The sequence below is a fragment of the Passer domesticus genome, chromosome 30, assembly GCF_036417665.1.
Source record: "Passer domesticus isolate bPasDom1 chromosome 30, bPasDom1.hap1, whole genome shotgun sequence".
Classification (NCBI taxonomy): Eukaryota; Metazoa; Chordata; class Aves; order Passeriformes; family Passeridae; genus Passer; species Passer domesticus.
Window position 1 is genome coordinate 1546869 of NC_087503.1, and position 15417 is coordinate 1562285.

Here is a 15417-nt window from a genome sequence, read left to right on the forward strand (position 1 = left end):
CTTGTCAGCCTCTCTGGTATCATTCACTCCCTTTTCTCCAGTGATTTTAACAAACTTTTCAAGAAAGGACAAGAAAGTATTTTCTTCACACTGGCCACCCACAACAGCCATTTCCTTCATCAGTTCTCCCATAAATCCCTCAGAGAAAGCGGCATCCAAGTTTCCAAGACTTCCTCCAGAAAGAGCCACAAGCTCCTCAGAGGAGGGAACCATGCTGTTGTCAAAGGCACTTGGGGTCAGACAACAGTGCCTAAACTCACTGTGCCAAAATAATGTCACAATCTAGTTAAGGAAACTGTTGGAGAGATGCCTCTGCCCCAATTAAGGTACTAAGGAGACCAAATCCAAAGTGGATTTTATTGAACAGTAAATGTGAGGTAAAGAAAGAGAGATGAAAAGAAAGAGAAAAGGGGGGAGAGCAAGAGACAGGGACAGAGAGCCTCACTGGGGTGGGGCAAGTGTGACATTGTCCCCTGTGTGCGTGGACTTCCTGGGGTGGGAGTTTTACACCTGAGCCAGTTTGGGTAAGGGGGGTGGTGTTCACTCCCCCAGCAGGTATTACCCCACTGTTTCAGGTTACAGTATAAGATGTAACCAAATGCATGTTTTCAGTCACCATCTTCATAAACTGTTATACACAGGCAGGGCAGTGTTCTTTATCTCTTCCATGACTCAGCCCTGATAACGCCCTGCAGGGGCTATCTTCTGTTCATGGCCCATTGAGTGTCCCTGCAGGACTGATAGAATTACATCATCCCATTGTGGGATGCTCCGCCCAGGGGGAGGAGCCAAGCATTCCTACCTGGATATAAACTGAGGCTTACAGCCCCAGGAGCACCTTGGCTACTGGATTCCCAGAGGACAAGAGCTCCATAAGCACCACTGGACCTTCAGAGGAAGACCAGACCCTACTACAGGATCACTGCTTTGACAGAATCACATTCATCACTGCAACAGAACAGCAGCCACCATTTATTGGGACTGCTGCCACCACCCTGAGCAACAGGGTGTCAGGTTACATCCTGACTGTGTCAGTTTAAGGCAGTGTTTCTGTATCATTGCCCTGATCTTAATTTTCTTATTAAATTGTAATTCTGTCTTAGATTCTCCCCCTGGTTTGCCCTCAAACCACTACAAAACTCAATGTACTCATCTCTTGTTTTCATCCCTAAGCAGAATTTCCAATCCCAAAACCATCACCCGATGGAGGAGGAAGCTGTGAGGAAGAGGAAGATTCCCTGGGACCACCAGGTAGGTGAGGAGGAAGTCAGTGCCCCTTTCCCCCTCTCTTCTGCTCCAACTCCCAGCCCAGCATGGCCCCCAGCTGCAGGACAACCCTGCTGCCAATGCCGTCCTGCCGGGGATACTCATGGGGGATCTCCTTCCCCTTCCCTGTGGCATGGAGGCAAATCCCATCCTCCCCTTGCCCTGCCTTCCGCAGACAAGGAGCTGAGGATGGAGACCAGGGAGGACAAATCCCCACGGCAGAAACTCGTGGAAGAGGCTGTGTTGAGCAGCTCTACTGCACATGAATTTAACAAGAAGGATATTTCCCCGAGATCCTTCAGGATGAGGGGCTTCAAATCCAGCCCAGGGTGCTCTGAGGAGGAAAGACCCACCCTGGGCCAGGAAGGTGGACAGAGCTTCAGCCAGAGCTCAGAGCTGGTGGTCTGTGAGAAGCTTCATGATGGGGAGCAGCCCTACAAGTGCTTGGAGTGTGGGAAGAGCTTCAGGCAGAGCAGCACCCTGATCCGCCACCAGATGATCCACACTGGGGAATGGCCCTACGAGTGTGGGGAATGTGGGAAGGGCTTCAGCCGGAGGTCTCACCTCATGAACCACCAACGCATCCACACTGGGGAGAGGCCCTATGAGTGTCCTGAGTGCCAGAAGAAGTTTCACACCAACTCTAATCTCCTCAGCCATCAGCGCATCTACACTGGAGAGCTTCCCTATGACTGCCCCACATGTGGGAAGAGATTTTACGCCAGGTCCCATCTCCTTTTGCATGAGCGAATTCACACAGATGAGAGGCCCTTCTGCTGCCCTGACTGTGGCAAGGACTTCAAGCAAAACTCCCACCTCGTCACCCACCGGCGCATCCACACTGGGGAGAGGCCCTACGAGTGTCCCCAGTGTGGGAAGAGCTTCTCAGACAGCTCTAACTACACCAGACACCTGCGGAGTCACCGGTAAGGGGAGCCCTGCGAGAGGCGTGACTGCAACGTAAGGGCTTTGTGCCCCGATGTAATCACATTGCTTTTCCCAGTAAATTGTTGTTTTCCCAGCCTGGGATCTTTGCCTTTTGTGCTTTCCATGGGAGGTGGGAGGGCAGCAAGCAGCAGCACAGTTTTAGCAGAAGCAGGAAATTGGGGAATCCCATTCCTGAACCCTGGCCCATGGAAAATGAGCATCCCAGCAGGTCCCTGCCCTGGTGGCCGTGGCAACAGCCTTGGGAGCGGGTTCCTGGCTGGGGCTGTGGGAACCTCTTCCCTCTGGTGCCCAGGGACAGGACTGGAGGGAACAGCTGCAGCTGAGTCGGGGCAGGCTGAGGTTGGATCTCAGGAAAAGGTTTTTCCCCAGAGGCTGCTGGGGCAGTGCCCAGGCTCCCCAGGGAAGGCTCCCAGCTCCAGGGCCCTCTGAGCTCCAGCAGCGTTTGGCCAGCACTGCCAGGCCCAGGCTGGCATTGTTGGGGTGTCCTGTGCAGGGCCAGCAGTTGGACTCCAGGATCCTGATGGGTCCCTCCCAGCTCAGCCAATTCTGTGCATCTGGGGGAACAGGGGCCTGGTGATGGTTGCCATGAAAACTGACCGAGGAATGGGGCTGGTGATGGTTGCCCGCTAAGGATCAGATTTGTCACAGGGGTTCCATGGGGACTTTCCAAGAGTCTCCAGGCTGTTCAAGAGCTGGAAGGTCACAGGCAGAGACAGGGGCTCCATGGACACCTCCCAGGGGTTTCTGGGGATGATAAAGAGCCGTGTGGTCAGAGGCAGTCCCAGCCATTCCATGGTGACATCCCAGGGCACCTTGGGCTGCAAAAGCACCGATCTGTCGCAGGCACTCACAGGGGCTTCACGGTGACATCCCAGGAGTCCCCAGGCTGCCAAGGAGCCGGGATGTCCCAGACACTCATAGGGGCTCCAGTCATGGTCACAGTGGGAGCTTCAGGCAAAAGCTTTATTTCTTTATTAGAGAAATCCCTGTTGAGTCATGACATGGAGAAATGACACCCAACACCCACCCACCGTGGATCCTCATACCCCTGCAGGGCCCCTAGTCTTCTAAAATTCCTTTTAATACAGGAGACTGGGAGCAGCTGGATCCAATCCCAGCCCCAGACTGTGCCAAAAGTTGTAAAAGATTGGACAGGTGAAATTGAACTTTAACGCAATTTGTCCCACAGGATTAATGATGGAATACCACATATATTTATATAAATACAGCTCTGATTGATTCTGATCATCATTAGACACAATGGCTTATTTATACCACAGAGTAAATTTAAAAAGAAGTTATTTACTCCACAGTATAGGAACTATAACAATTATTAGAATATTCTGCTCTAGGAAGCAATTTTGAAGTCAACAGGGCCTGGCTGGAGTTGTTGGAGCCCATTGCATACAGACCCTCCTGCTCCAGCAGGAACTGCCTTTCCTGTGCCAGGAGCAGGGCAGGTCCCGCTGCAGGAAAAGCCCCAGGCCAGCCCCAGCACAGGGAAGGGCTCGGGCACAAGGGCAGAGTGGCGTGCTGGGAGCTGTGCCAGGCAGAGCCTGAGGCACCAAAGGCACCTTGGCAGCAGCAGCTGCTTGCAGGGCATGGCCAGAAGCCTCCCTTGGCAGCCCGGCCTGGTGGCCAGCACTGCAGAGCTGCTGCCTCAGGGCTCATTTCTGCCTGGGCTCTGAAAAGCCACTTCTGCTCCAGGAGCCTGCCTGGGAAGCCATTGGCCCCAGCACTTTGGGGACAAGATATGAAGGAGAAAACTCTTCATGCCAGCAGAGACAAGGCAGGGGCAGAGGAAAGGGCAGAGCCGGGCCCAGGGCACAGGGCTGCCATGGTGATGGCTGTGAGGTCACTGCCCCTGCAGCAGCCTGGCTGCCCTCAGCAGACATTCTGGCCAGAAGCGTTGTGAGGGCACCCAGCACAGCAGAGAACCCACACAACAGGAATTCTGTCCTTGGGGATGAGAGGGTTTCACTGGGTCAGGTTGCACAAAGCTCCTGCTTTTGGATAATTCCTGAGATGAGGAATCCAGTTCTGTGGAAGAACACATTTGCAGTTTGGTGCACTCTCCTCATTGTAAAATATTTCCTCCTTCTAAAAACGTAAATCCACCCTCATTCAATTGAAAGATATTGACCCTTGTCCTGTCACTGCAAGATTTGGAACCACTATTCTTCTATTTTCACAGACCTTGGAGAGGACCCAAAAATCTCCCAAGATGGGGTTTGGAGGCCTCATCACATAACCAGCAGGGAGGAGGCTGCAGCTCTGGGGTCACTGGCGGGAGACTGAGGACAGAACAAGAGTAGTCCGGGAGGGAGTGCAGGGTGGTTTCAGAGAGGCTGGAGCTTTTCTTCATAGTGGGAATGAGCCTGAAGAAGAAATAATCATGTTAAGAGCAGTTGAGGAGGCCCAGACTGGACACCAGGAGAAAAACATTTCACTGCCAGGGCAAGGCTGTGGCGCAACACATCACCCAGAAGAAGCCTGGAGCAGCCCAAGGCTTTGTGTGGGCAGGCAGAGGCAGGCAGGAGGCAGAGCTGTCAGCAAAGGAAGGGGCCAGCCAGGTGGGGCAGCCGGGGGATGACGACAGCCTGCAGGGACAGAGGCGCAGGGCAGGGACACCGTAGGACAGCCTGGGCTGCACAGGGCACAGGGATGGGCAGCAGCTGCAAGGCCCTGACAGAGCCAACTTGGGCAGCACTTTGGCCATGGCAGACACAAAGAGCACCAAAGCCCCAGAGGGTCATTCAAGTCCTGCTGCTGTGTCTGTGCTGCTGAGCTGGGCCGGGCTCCTGGCCCAGAGGCAGCTCCTGTCAAGGGCAGCGCTGCAGAGAGACAGCTCTGGCCAGGAGCAGCTCCTGTGCACAGCCCAGCAGGGCTGGGGCACTGCCAGGGCAGCTCAGGGACAGCAGCAGGGCACAGACAGAGCTGACAGGTGCTCAGCAATGGCAGGGGCTGGGGGATGTCCAGAGGGGGCTGTGTCACAGCAGCACCTCTGTGGCTGTGTCATGGAGGCACAGAGCAGCTGTGATGTCAGCAAGGGGCTGTGTGACTGCACAGAGTGGGCTGTGTGAGGTCATTGGGCAAGTACATCATCATAGAGGAGATGGTGTGACATCACAGAGCAAGCTGTGACATCATGGCATGGCTGTATGGCTGTGAGGTCAAATTGTGTGCTGTGACATTACAGAGTGTCAGTATGACATCACTGGCATGGTTTTTTGACATCACTGAAGGTGTTGTGACATCACAGAGCTGGCTGGGATGTCACAGAGTAGGATGTGGGGCCATGGAGCAGCCTCTGCCATCATGGAGGGTGGCTCTGTGACATCAGAGAGTGGGTTGTGACATCACTGGGTGACTGAGTAACATCATAGAGCCAGATGTGACATCACCGAACAGACTGTGACATCACAGGTGACTTTGTGACATCACTGAACCTTCTGTGACATTGCAGTGCACCTGTATGGTATCACAGAGTGACACAACAGTACTGGCCCGGTGATATCATGAACGGGCCTTTGTGACATCACATAGCAAGCTGTGACATCACAGAGCAGTAGTGTGTGTCATCACTGAGTTGCCTGTGACATCATAGAGTAGGCTCTGTGACATCATAGGCTGTGACATCATAGAATGGATTCTGCCATCACAGGGTATCTGTGTGACATCACAGAGGGGTTGTGACATCACAGAATGGCTGTGTGACATCCCAGGGGAGGATGTGTAATATCACAAGATTAACTGTGACATCATAATGAGGGCTATGTCATCACAAAGGGGCTGTGTGTCATCACAAAGGGGCTGGGTGACATCACAGAGGCTGTGTGACATCACAGGGGCCGTGTGACATCACGGGGCTGTGTGAGGTCACTGGGGAGGTCACTCTGCCCCAGCCCCCCTCACAGTTCCCCCAGAGCAGTCCAACGCTGCCCGTGCACAGTGGGGTCCCCTGTCCCCCCGGGTCCCCCTGCCCCCGGTGCCGCAGCCTCCCCCAGAGGATATTCCACGAGATCGACCCCAGAGCCTGACATGGGGACAGAGGGCCGGGGCCCTGGGGGGTGGGACAGGGGACAGGGACCCCCCGGCAGCATCCCCGTGTCCCCCAGGGTCAGAGCCTGGGCCAGGGCTCCTTCACCCTGTTACGAACGAGGGCTTGAGAGCACTGAAAAAATCCCTGCAAGGGATCAGCAAAAACCAGACTTAATATTAAGGGACAGCACCACAAAGTTCCTTGTCAAGAGTCACTCTGCTCCTGACTGGACATTTCAGGCACACCAAAGAAACAAAACAACAACAAAACCCAAACCAAGTCCAGGCAAATAAAGCAGAAATGAACCAAGAACTGTCCCTGTGTAGGTGTGTGTGTGACACAAGGACAGTGAGGGCAAGGATAAAAGGAATATGATCTAAAAGGTGAACAGAGCTCAAACTTAATAGGACTTAATTTATACTTTAGCCTTAACTTCTACCGTAAACTTCACAATTTAGCAAAAGAACAACACTTTACAGTCTTTAACCTCATTTATAACCTATGCCTCAATAATTTAACAGTGGAATAACAATTAACAATAGTTATCTTAGCTAATAAATTAAACCTAACAACTTAGCAAAAGAAAACCTCTTAGAAGCATTTACCTTAGCTTAGACCTCGTGACCTAACTTTACTTACAGGCCTGACTGACTCAGCTATCCAAGGCACTCCAACCCCTCCGAGAGCAGCATTTCTGCCACATTTCCCCAGCACAGGCACTCTTGTGTGCACACACCTGTGAGAAATTCCCCCGAGGGCAGGAAATGCTCCCTGTGGATGCTTTGGCATCTCCCCAGCGGGTGAAGGGTTGAGCCTGGAGGAGTGGGGGGATCGGCCGAGGCTCCCTCGTTGTTCAGGGATCCCCGAGTGCAGCAAACGGGAGAGTTCCCGGCTGGGAGAGGCCCCACTCAGAGGGAGTCGCTGGCCCAGGAGAGCTCCAAGGGGCTCCTTTTGCAGCGCTGTTTGTACGGCCCCGAGAGAGGGGCTGCAGTCACAGCAATGGTTCATCCTGGCCGCACTTGGCATCAACAGCTTTCTTTGGCAGTGTGAGAACAGGGATGTTGTGCCACTGAGGGAACAAAACCAGTTCCCAGGGCTGCTCCTACAGCAAGCAGGAGCTGGTTGGGCACAGCAGTGCCTGGAGCAGACAGTGTTTGTGCTGAGCTGCAGAGGAGCTGAGCCCAGGGGCTGTTGGCCAAGGCCAAGGCCCAAGGAGCATTTCTGAGCTGGCAGGGCGGCCTGAGAAGGGGAGGGGGGAATGCAGCAGCACCGGGCCCATGGAAGCAAGGGACCATGGTGACACTGTGGGGCCCTGTGAGACCAAGGAACCATTGTGACACTGTGGGGCCCTGTGAGACCAAGGGACCATGGTGACACTGTGGGGCCCTGTGACACCAAGGGACCATTGTGACACTGTGGGGCCCTGTGAGACCAAAGTACCATGGTGACACTATGGGACATCATGGAAAATTGTGGAGATAATTGTGACTTTGCAAGGCCTCATAGAACCATGGAGAGACCATTAAGACTCTTCACAGCCTCGTGGAACCAGGGGGCCAATGTGACATTGAGGGGACTTATGGGATCATGGAGACCATGGTGACACTATGAGGCCCCGTGGAATAAGCAAAGCTTTGTGACGCTGTGAGACCATTGTGACACTGCGGATCCCCACAGAACCAAGAGGACCATTGTGATACTGTGGGGCCTTGTGAAACAGAGGCCTTTGTGACACTGCAGGGCTGCATGCAACCAAAGGTCCACTGTGACATTGTGAGGCCTTGTGCCATCAGTGGTCCATTGTGACACTGTGGAGCCAAAGGAGACCATTGTGACGCTGCAGGGCTGCATGGAACCAAAGCTCCAGGGTGACACAGAGGGGCTTCCTGTCATCAATGGTCCATTGTGACATTGTGAAGGCAAAGGCGACCATTGTGACACTGCAAACCCCCAGGGTCCAAAGGTCCATTGTGACACATCAGGGCTCATGGAACAGAGAAGCCACGTGCCATTGCAGGGCCTGTGGAACCAAGGAGACCATTGCGACACTGCAAGGTCCCATGGAATCATTGGGACCATTGTGACACAATGGGGTCTGGTGGAACCTAGGGTCCATTCTGACATTGTGTGACCTCACTGAACCAAGGGGCCAATGTGACCCTGCTGAACCCCATGGAATCAAGGCATCATTATGACACTGCGGGGCCCCATGGATTCAAGGCACCATTGTGACACTGCAAGGCCTTGTGTAACCAAGGTGTCATTGTGACACTATGGGGCCCCATAGAACCAAGGGGACACAGAACAGCTCTGGCTGGTTTGGCCTCCTGTAGACTGCCTGACTGGTCCAACTGACCTTGGTATGTCACATCTTATCTGCTGCTGAAACACTGGTGCTCTGTGTGGTAAAGAACTCTCCTTCTCCTCCAGGAACATACGGCCACAATTGGGATTTCACCTCCAAATTTCCTTATATCTAGGCATTGTTCCTGTAAGAATATTGCCAGGTCAAGTCTGGCTGGCAATGGTTTCATGACGGTCACCTCTCACCTGTCCCCAAAACACTGGGAAAGGCTCTGTGCTTTATCATAGCATGGGTTCCTGCTGGGTAATTAATAATTAGCATTGACAACTCCATTATTCCAGAAGGCTGATCAATCACTTTAGTATACTATACTACACCATTAAGAAAAACCCATCACCCTTGCAGGCTGTCCAATTCAGCTTTGACCAGATAGGTCAATTGAATTTGTTAAAATATTGCCATCAAGTGCCCTCCCCCAACACAACTAAAACCAAACACCTACAAACTAGAACACATACAAAATAACCCTACAACTAAAATTAAACACAAAAAACCACAAAAACCAACCATAAAACCAGTCCTAACATATCCCAAGCACAACTCCCACCAGAAGTTACCAGCAGGTCAGGTGTTAATCCTTTCAATACTTCAATCCTCCCTCGAGTAAAAAAAAAAAACCAAAAAACAAAATAGAAGCATATAAAAAAAAACATGAAACCATCAAAGTCAGTAAAGAAGAATTTAAATCCCAAATAAAAAAAACCAAAAAACAGAAAAAATACCTTAATCTTAAAAAGAAAATAATCTTATAAACTATGGAGAAAAATCTCTTTTTCTTTATAACACATAAAACTATAAAAAAATAAATTAATATCAAACAAAAACCTGCATATTCAAATAAACAAATGTTAAAATAACTGTAATTTCATCAAAAGTTTAAACAGAAAAAAAAAGTAGTCCAGTACCCCCAAGAGAAAATCTCTATTCCCAGACATATAAGTAATTTTAAAAGTAAGTAATAAAAACTTTTACCTTTAAGGAACTCATCTTTAAAACAGTACCCCATACGTCAACATGGCCCATCAACAAGCTGTAAAAAAACCTTGTAGCAATAAAACCAACTTCACAATAACAAAGTTCCCCAGACAACTGTTATCCATGACAAAATTAAGAGCCACAAAAAAAAATCTAGTTTTTCCTCTTGTAAAGCAAATCACCAAACCTTAACAAGAAAAATTTCTCTCCCTAAGAAAACTAAAAAAGACTATTCTAGAAAGAATAAACTAACTAGAAATTTCAAGTTTAGTTTTTAAACAGTCAGTAAAAAAAAAGGTCTAAAGCAAAAAAGTGTTCTAAAGAGTTTATTTGAATTCTTACTACATTTTTCCTTTATTTACTTATAATAAAATTTTCTTTATATCCACTTAAAATTTGAAACCTTCTTTACCTTTCTCCTAATCCAATTTCACAAAAAAAAAAAAAAACATAAATAATTAACCGACAATAAAACCCACCACACTCATCAATACATTAACTAAGAAATCTCAAGATTAGAAAATCTTACATTAACAAACCAAAACAACTATAATATGATAATAAACCTTTTACTAAAGTTTCTCTGATTTTATAAAGTGCGCAGTAAAAGCTATTTTATTAATTTGAGCTCCTGAGAATCTCTTGTCAGTATTTCTCTAGTGAGTCCAACTCACGGTACACAAACAATTGTAATTCCTTTTAAAGTCTCACTGAGAGAGGTGTTTGGAGGATGGGAGTCTGGGCTTGTCTGTCCTGCTTGGCACAGCCCAGGCAGGGCTTTCCCAGCCACATTCCACTCTCCATTTCCCAGCTGGAGCTGCTGCTGCCTCAGAGTTCTGCTGGCCCAGCCCCAGTGACGCTCTCCTTGTCTGCCCATTCCCCCACGGTCTCTGGGCAGGGATGGCCTCAGTGGGGGCTGCTGACATCCTCAGCAACTTGGAGGCTGCTGCTGGATTTCACTGCTCCAGAGGCTTGTTCAGCCTTCAGCTCTTCAGTGCAGGAATTCAGTGTCCCAGGGCTCATTAACATTCAGAACACCTTAACAAGCCAAGCCTTTGGGAATAATTCTATTTAAGTTTTCAAATAATTTGTGGTTAATTACACAGATTTCAATAGCGTACTCAAGCTAAACATATTCTTTTTAAAAAGACAAGGAGAAAATGTTTTTTAGTTTTTGTTTAGTTTTTTTTTTCCTGATCATAAATTGATATGTGCAGTCTCCAATTGACACTGAATCCAAGTACCTCCTCATGCAGTCTGAATAGATATGAAAATCAAGACACTTCATGGCTGACAATCAATCAGACTCTGTCCCTACCCCCACCCCACCATTTCCCCCATCCAAGCCCTGGCACTCAGAGCAGCCTTGTGCAAATCTGAACTCCCTCCAGCCCAGGCTGCAACTGCAGCTTTCAGCTCCTTGGCTCCAACTCCCACCTGCTTTCCTTGGAGAAGGAGCTGCCCGAGACACAGAGGGATGTTCATTGCTTGTCAGCCAACAAAGCCAAGGGAAGGCACAGCTCCATCAAATGCAGAAGTCATTCTTCTCCCTGGCAGTGCCCTGCCCCTGATCCCCACAGCCTGTCCTGCTTCCTTCATCCCTGCATTGCCAGGGACTTTCTGGGACAAGGGAGCTCTGCTCTGGCTATGGAGGGAGGTCCAAGTGCAGCCCCTGGAGTGGGAACCACAAGTGATAAGTTTTGTGTCCTTGGAGGGACCAGGGACTGATGAAACTCAGAGGTAGAGAAGGGTTTCTCTTCATGGCCAATATAATAAATGTGAACATGATAAAATTTAAGAAATATCAAACCCCTTCTCTAAGTTTTTTGTGACATCCCAGCAACATCTGACATGTCCACCATCCATGAGGGATTGCCATACAGGGAGGATTTTAGACAGAGACTTAAGAAGAGCTGATAGAAAAGATAAAACTACATGTAAGATGCTAACTAGGGAGGTATTTAAACTTCAGAGAAATTGGGCAACTCCCTGAAGCTCAAAGCATGAAGCCAGTCGAAGGACACACATTGGAATGACCAGAGAACAGCTGCAAGGAGAAATCCGGGAACAAGGGGAAGGGCATAGATCCAGCTGCTCTAAATGAAGAGATGTCCTTAGACATGACCATTTTAACAGGAGTACTGGAAACACCTGAAGGACGGGGTCATGAAATATTAGACTTAATATTGGTGGCTCAAGAAGAGAGGAAGATCAGAATTTCTTCTCCTGCCATGAGTAGAAGAATCCATGAGATCCAGGAAATTCCTGCTTCTGGTGGGAAAACTTTGCCATTTCTTCAAAGTACTCAAGTGACCCAGACAATAAAGGTTTGCTTGTATATTATGAAACTAACAACTGTTAAAACCTGTGCCCCTTTCCAGGCAGACATCAGCTGTGTGCCCATGAACAGGCAGTGCCACTTGTGCCCTGAGGTGCCCAGCAGGGATTGGATCTCTCCGAGAGCACCTGAGGGAGAGCAGAGCACCTGGCAAGCTGCAGGTCCCTGACAGCCCCGCAGGACTCCTGTCCCATCAACATCTGCTCTGCTCCAGCCTGAAACAGGGCCCAGCATGGTGCTGGGATCATCAGAGAACTGAGGTGTGTGCTGGAATTCAATGCCCTCCCCATCCCGCAGCAGCCCTGCATTTCCCTGCTCCAGCCCTGGTCTCCAGCACAGCCATGGAGGCTCTTTGGGCTCCTGAGTGTTCCTGCAGCCCCCAAGGGCAGCTGAGCTCTGCCTGTGGCACAGTCAGCCCTGGCCAGAGCAGGCCATGCTCAGCAATTGCTTGTGTGTGCCTGGCCTTGCTGTCAGCCCCGGCAGCGGCTGCATGGCCCCTTGGTGGCCCTGTGCTGGCCCAGCCATGGTGGCCCAGCCCCTGTGCAGGCCCAGCCCAGGCCAGGAGCATTGCAGCTGGGAACGGCCCCTGTGCCGTGCTGCCCACAGCAGCCTTGGGGCTCTGTGCCCCATGGCCTCCCTGCTGGGCAGACTCTGCCAGCTCCTGCAGAGCCCCTGGCACCTGTGGGCCTGCACAGACAGCCCTGCCCCGGGCTCTGCCGGCCTCTGGGCCAGCAGAGAGGCTGGCCAGGGCTGGCCATGGCCGGGAACAGGCCCTGAGCCCCGCAGGAGGATGGAGCTGGGCCACAGCCAAACTCAGCCCAGGGCAAAGCTGGGCTCAGCAGCCAGGGCTGCCAAGGCCTGGGGACAGAGGCTGGCAGTGACAAATGTCCTGGGCCCCCTCCCTGCTCTGTCCATGCCCCCACGGGCAGAGAGCAGCCTCCTCTCTGGGGCACTTGCCTGTTTTCAATGCCTTGCACAGGCGCTGGCCCTGCCCCACACAGCCTGGGCTGAGTCCTGCCCCTGCACGCTCAGCCAGGCTGAGATGGACACTGATGGTTTCTGGGGCAGGCTCTCTGAGCCCAGCCCAGCTCCCTGCAAGCTCTGCCAGCTGTCCTGAGCTCTGGGCAGCACCAAGGGTCTCTCCCCAGCCCAGCCCAGATGGCTCTGGCCCCACAGCTCTGCTCAGGCCAGGCTGCTCTGGCCACTGGCCCCATGGCCTCAGCCCCTGCCAAGGGCACAGCAGCAGCTGCAGCTCACACAGGACTCAGCCCTAGCCATGGGGGAAGGTGCTGGGCCAAGGCCAAAGGAGGCTCCCTGGCTGCCCTGTTCCCCTCTGGCTCAGGTGCTGAGAGCTCTGCAGCCCCTGCTGCCATCCCATGTGCCCAGGGCAGCATGAGAGCCCTGGCCTTGGGGCCCTCAAGAGCTGCTCCTGCTCCAGGCCCAGGGCCCATCCCAAAGCTGGGGCAGCCACAAAGCTGTGCCCATTTCTGTTCAGTGCTACTCTGATGGGGACAGTAAAAAAATTCCAGAAACATTGGTGCAAGTTCATTTATTTCAATTACATACATTGTGATACTCATTTACATGAACATTTTGGGTTACAAAACAAGTAGGGATAATTAAGTTGGATGTAATGAATACCATCGTTGGTATGAAGACAATAGCATCAGAAATGGAAGAAATATAAATAACGAGAGACTTGACCTGTCATGATGTGCACTAGAAGCCATTGACAGACAGAATCGTGCAATGTGTGGTAGATGAAAAGCATCTCGTTATCAGTTGCCTGAGAGTTTTCTTGAGCTCCTGGTTCCTCAGGCTGTAGATGAGGGGGTTCAGGGCTGGAGGAGCCACCAAGTACAGAACTGACAGGGACAGATCCAGGGATGGGGAGGAGATGGAGGGGGGTTTCAGGTAGGCAAATGCTACAGTGCTGAGGAACAGGGAGACCACGGCCAGGTGAGGGAGGCAGGTGGAAAAGGCTTTGTGCCGTCCCTGCTTAGAGGGGATCCTCAGCACAGCCCTGAAGATCTGCACATAGGAGAAAACAATGAACACAAAACAGCCAAGTCCTAAACAGAAACTAACAGCAATGAGCCCAAGTTCCCTGAGATAGGATTTGGAGCAGGAGAGCTTGAGGATCTGTGGGATTTCACAGAAGAACTGACCCAGGGCATTGCCATGGCACAGGGGCAGAGAAAATGTATTGGCTGTGTGCAGCAGTGAATAGAGAAAGGCACTGGCCCAGGCAGCTGCTGCCATGTGGGCACAAGCTCTGCTGCCCAGGAGGGTCCCGTAGTGCAGGGGTTTGCAGATGGACACGTAGCGGTCGTAGCACATGATGGTCAGGAGACAAAGCTCTGCTGAAATGAAGAAGACAAAAAAAAAAACCTGTGCAACACACCCTGTATAGGAGATGGTGGTGGTGTCCCAGAGGGAATTGTGCATGGCTTTGGGGACAGTGGTGCAGATGGAGCCCAGGTCGCTGAGGGCCAGGTTGAGCAGGAAGAAGAACATGGGCGTGTGCAGGTGGTGGCCGCAGGCTACGGCGCTGATGATGAGGCCATTGCCCAGGAGGGCAGCCAGGGAGATGCCCAGCAAGAGGCAGAAGTGCAGGAGCTGCAGCTGCCGCGTGTCTGCCAATGCCAGCAGGAGGAAGTGGCTGATGGAGCTGCTGTTGGACATTTGCTGGGGCTGCACATGGGGACCTGTTCATGGAGAAAGGACAGTGAAGAGTTAGAGGAGATACCTGTAACCAAAATCAAAGCTATTTCCCGTAGACCCTCCTCTATAACACACACGGACATGCTTCTGTGTTTAAGAGTTCTGAAGTTTTCTTCATAAGCTTCCCCCATCTCCCTCCTGGTATTCTCTGGACATCAGAAACCCTTAGCATTTCTGCTTCCCCCAGGGAGGGCAGAGCAAGTCCTGTGAGGCAAAGTGATGAGTGGAGAGTGAAGGGAAATGGTCTGTCCTTTTCACCTGTTCAGAATTTCTCAGGGCTTGAACCTTTCTCTGGAGAGGATGACCACCTTTCCATGCTTCCCCTAAAGTGTCTGCAGGTACTGCTGAGAGCAGATGGATCCACCACAACCCAGCTCCACATTTGTAGCCACGGACTCACGTTGCGCATTTCACCAACCCAGCAGCATTTTCAGTGTCAGAACACCTCTGCCTTTCCCCATCAATCTTATCACTCAGAGATGCTCTAGGACAGGTTTGCACCCTGGATTGAAGCTCCCAGCTTGGACTGAAATCTCAGGGACACTTCCAAGTGTCCTTATGCTGGCATTGGATGAAGGGAGATGCAGCTCCTTGCCTGGCTGCACTGACAGCATTGCCAAGAGCTGGGCACTGGGGACAGCGTCACCCTGAGCCAGCTGTGCCCCCTCCCAGAGCCCCCAGGGCCGGGCAGCTGCTCCCAGCCCTGTGCTCTGCAGAGGGAACTGGGCCCGGGGCTGCAGAGCTGCCCCACGGCTGTGC

The 15417-nt window shown here is 51.6% G+C and overlaps 1 protein-coding gene and 1 pseudogene across 1 annotated transcript; one reads left to right on the forward strand and one right to left on the reverse strand.

Annotated features, from left to right (window-relative positions):
• Positions 1-1203: 1203 nt before the first annotated feature.
• LOC135287561 (zinc finger protein 345-like) overlaps positions 1204-15417 on the forward strand; it is a 737501-nt pseudogene continuing 723287 nt past the window's right edge.
• LOC135287514 (olfactory receptor 14C36-like) lies at positions 13654-14418 on the reverse strand (the record flags this gene model as incomplete). Its single annotated transcript, XM_064400808.1, has 1 exon — positions 13654-14418. A coding segment is annotated over one exon (765 nt), but the record flags the coding sequence as incomplete, so codon positions are not given.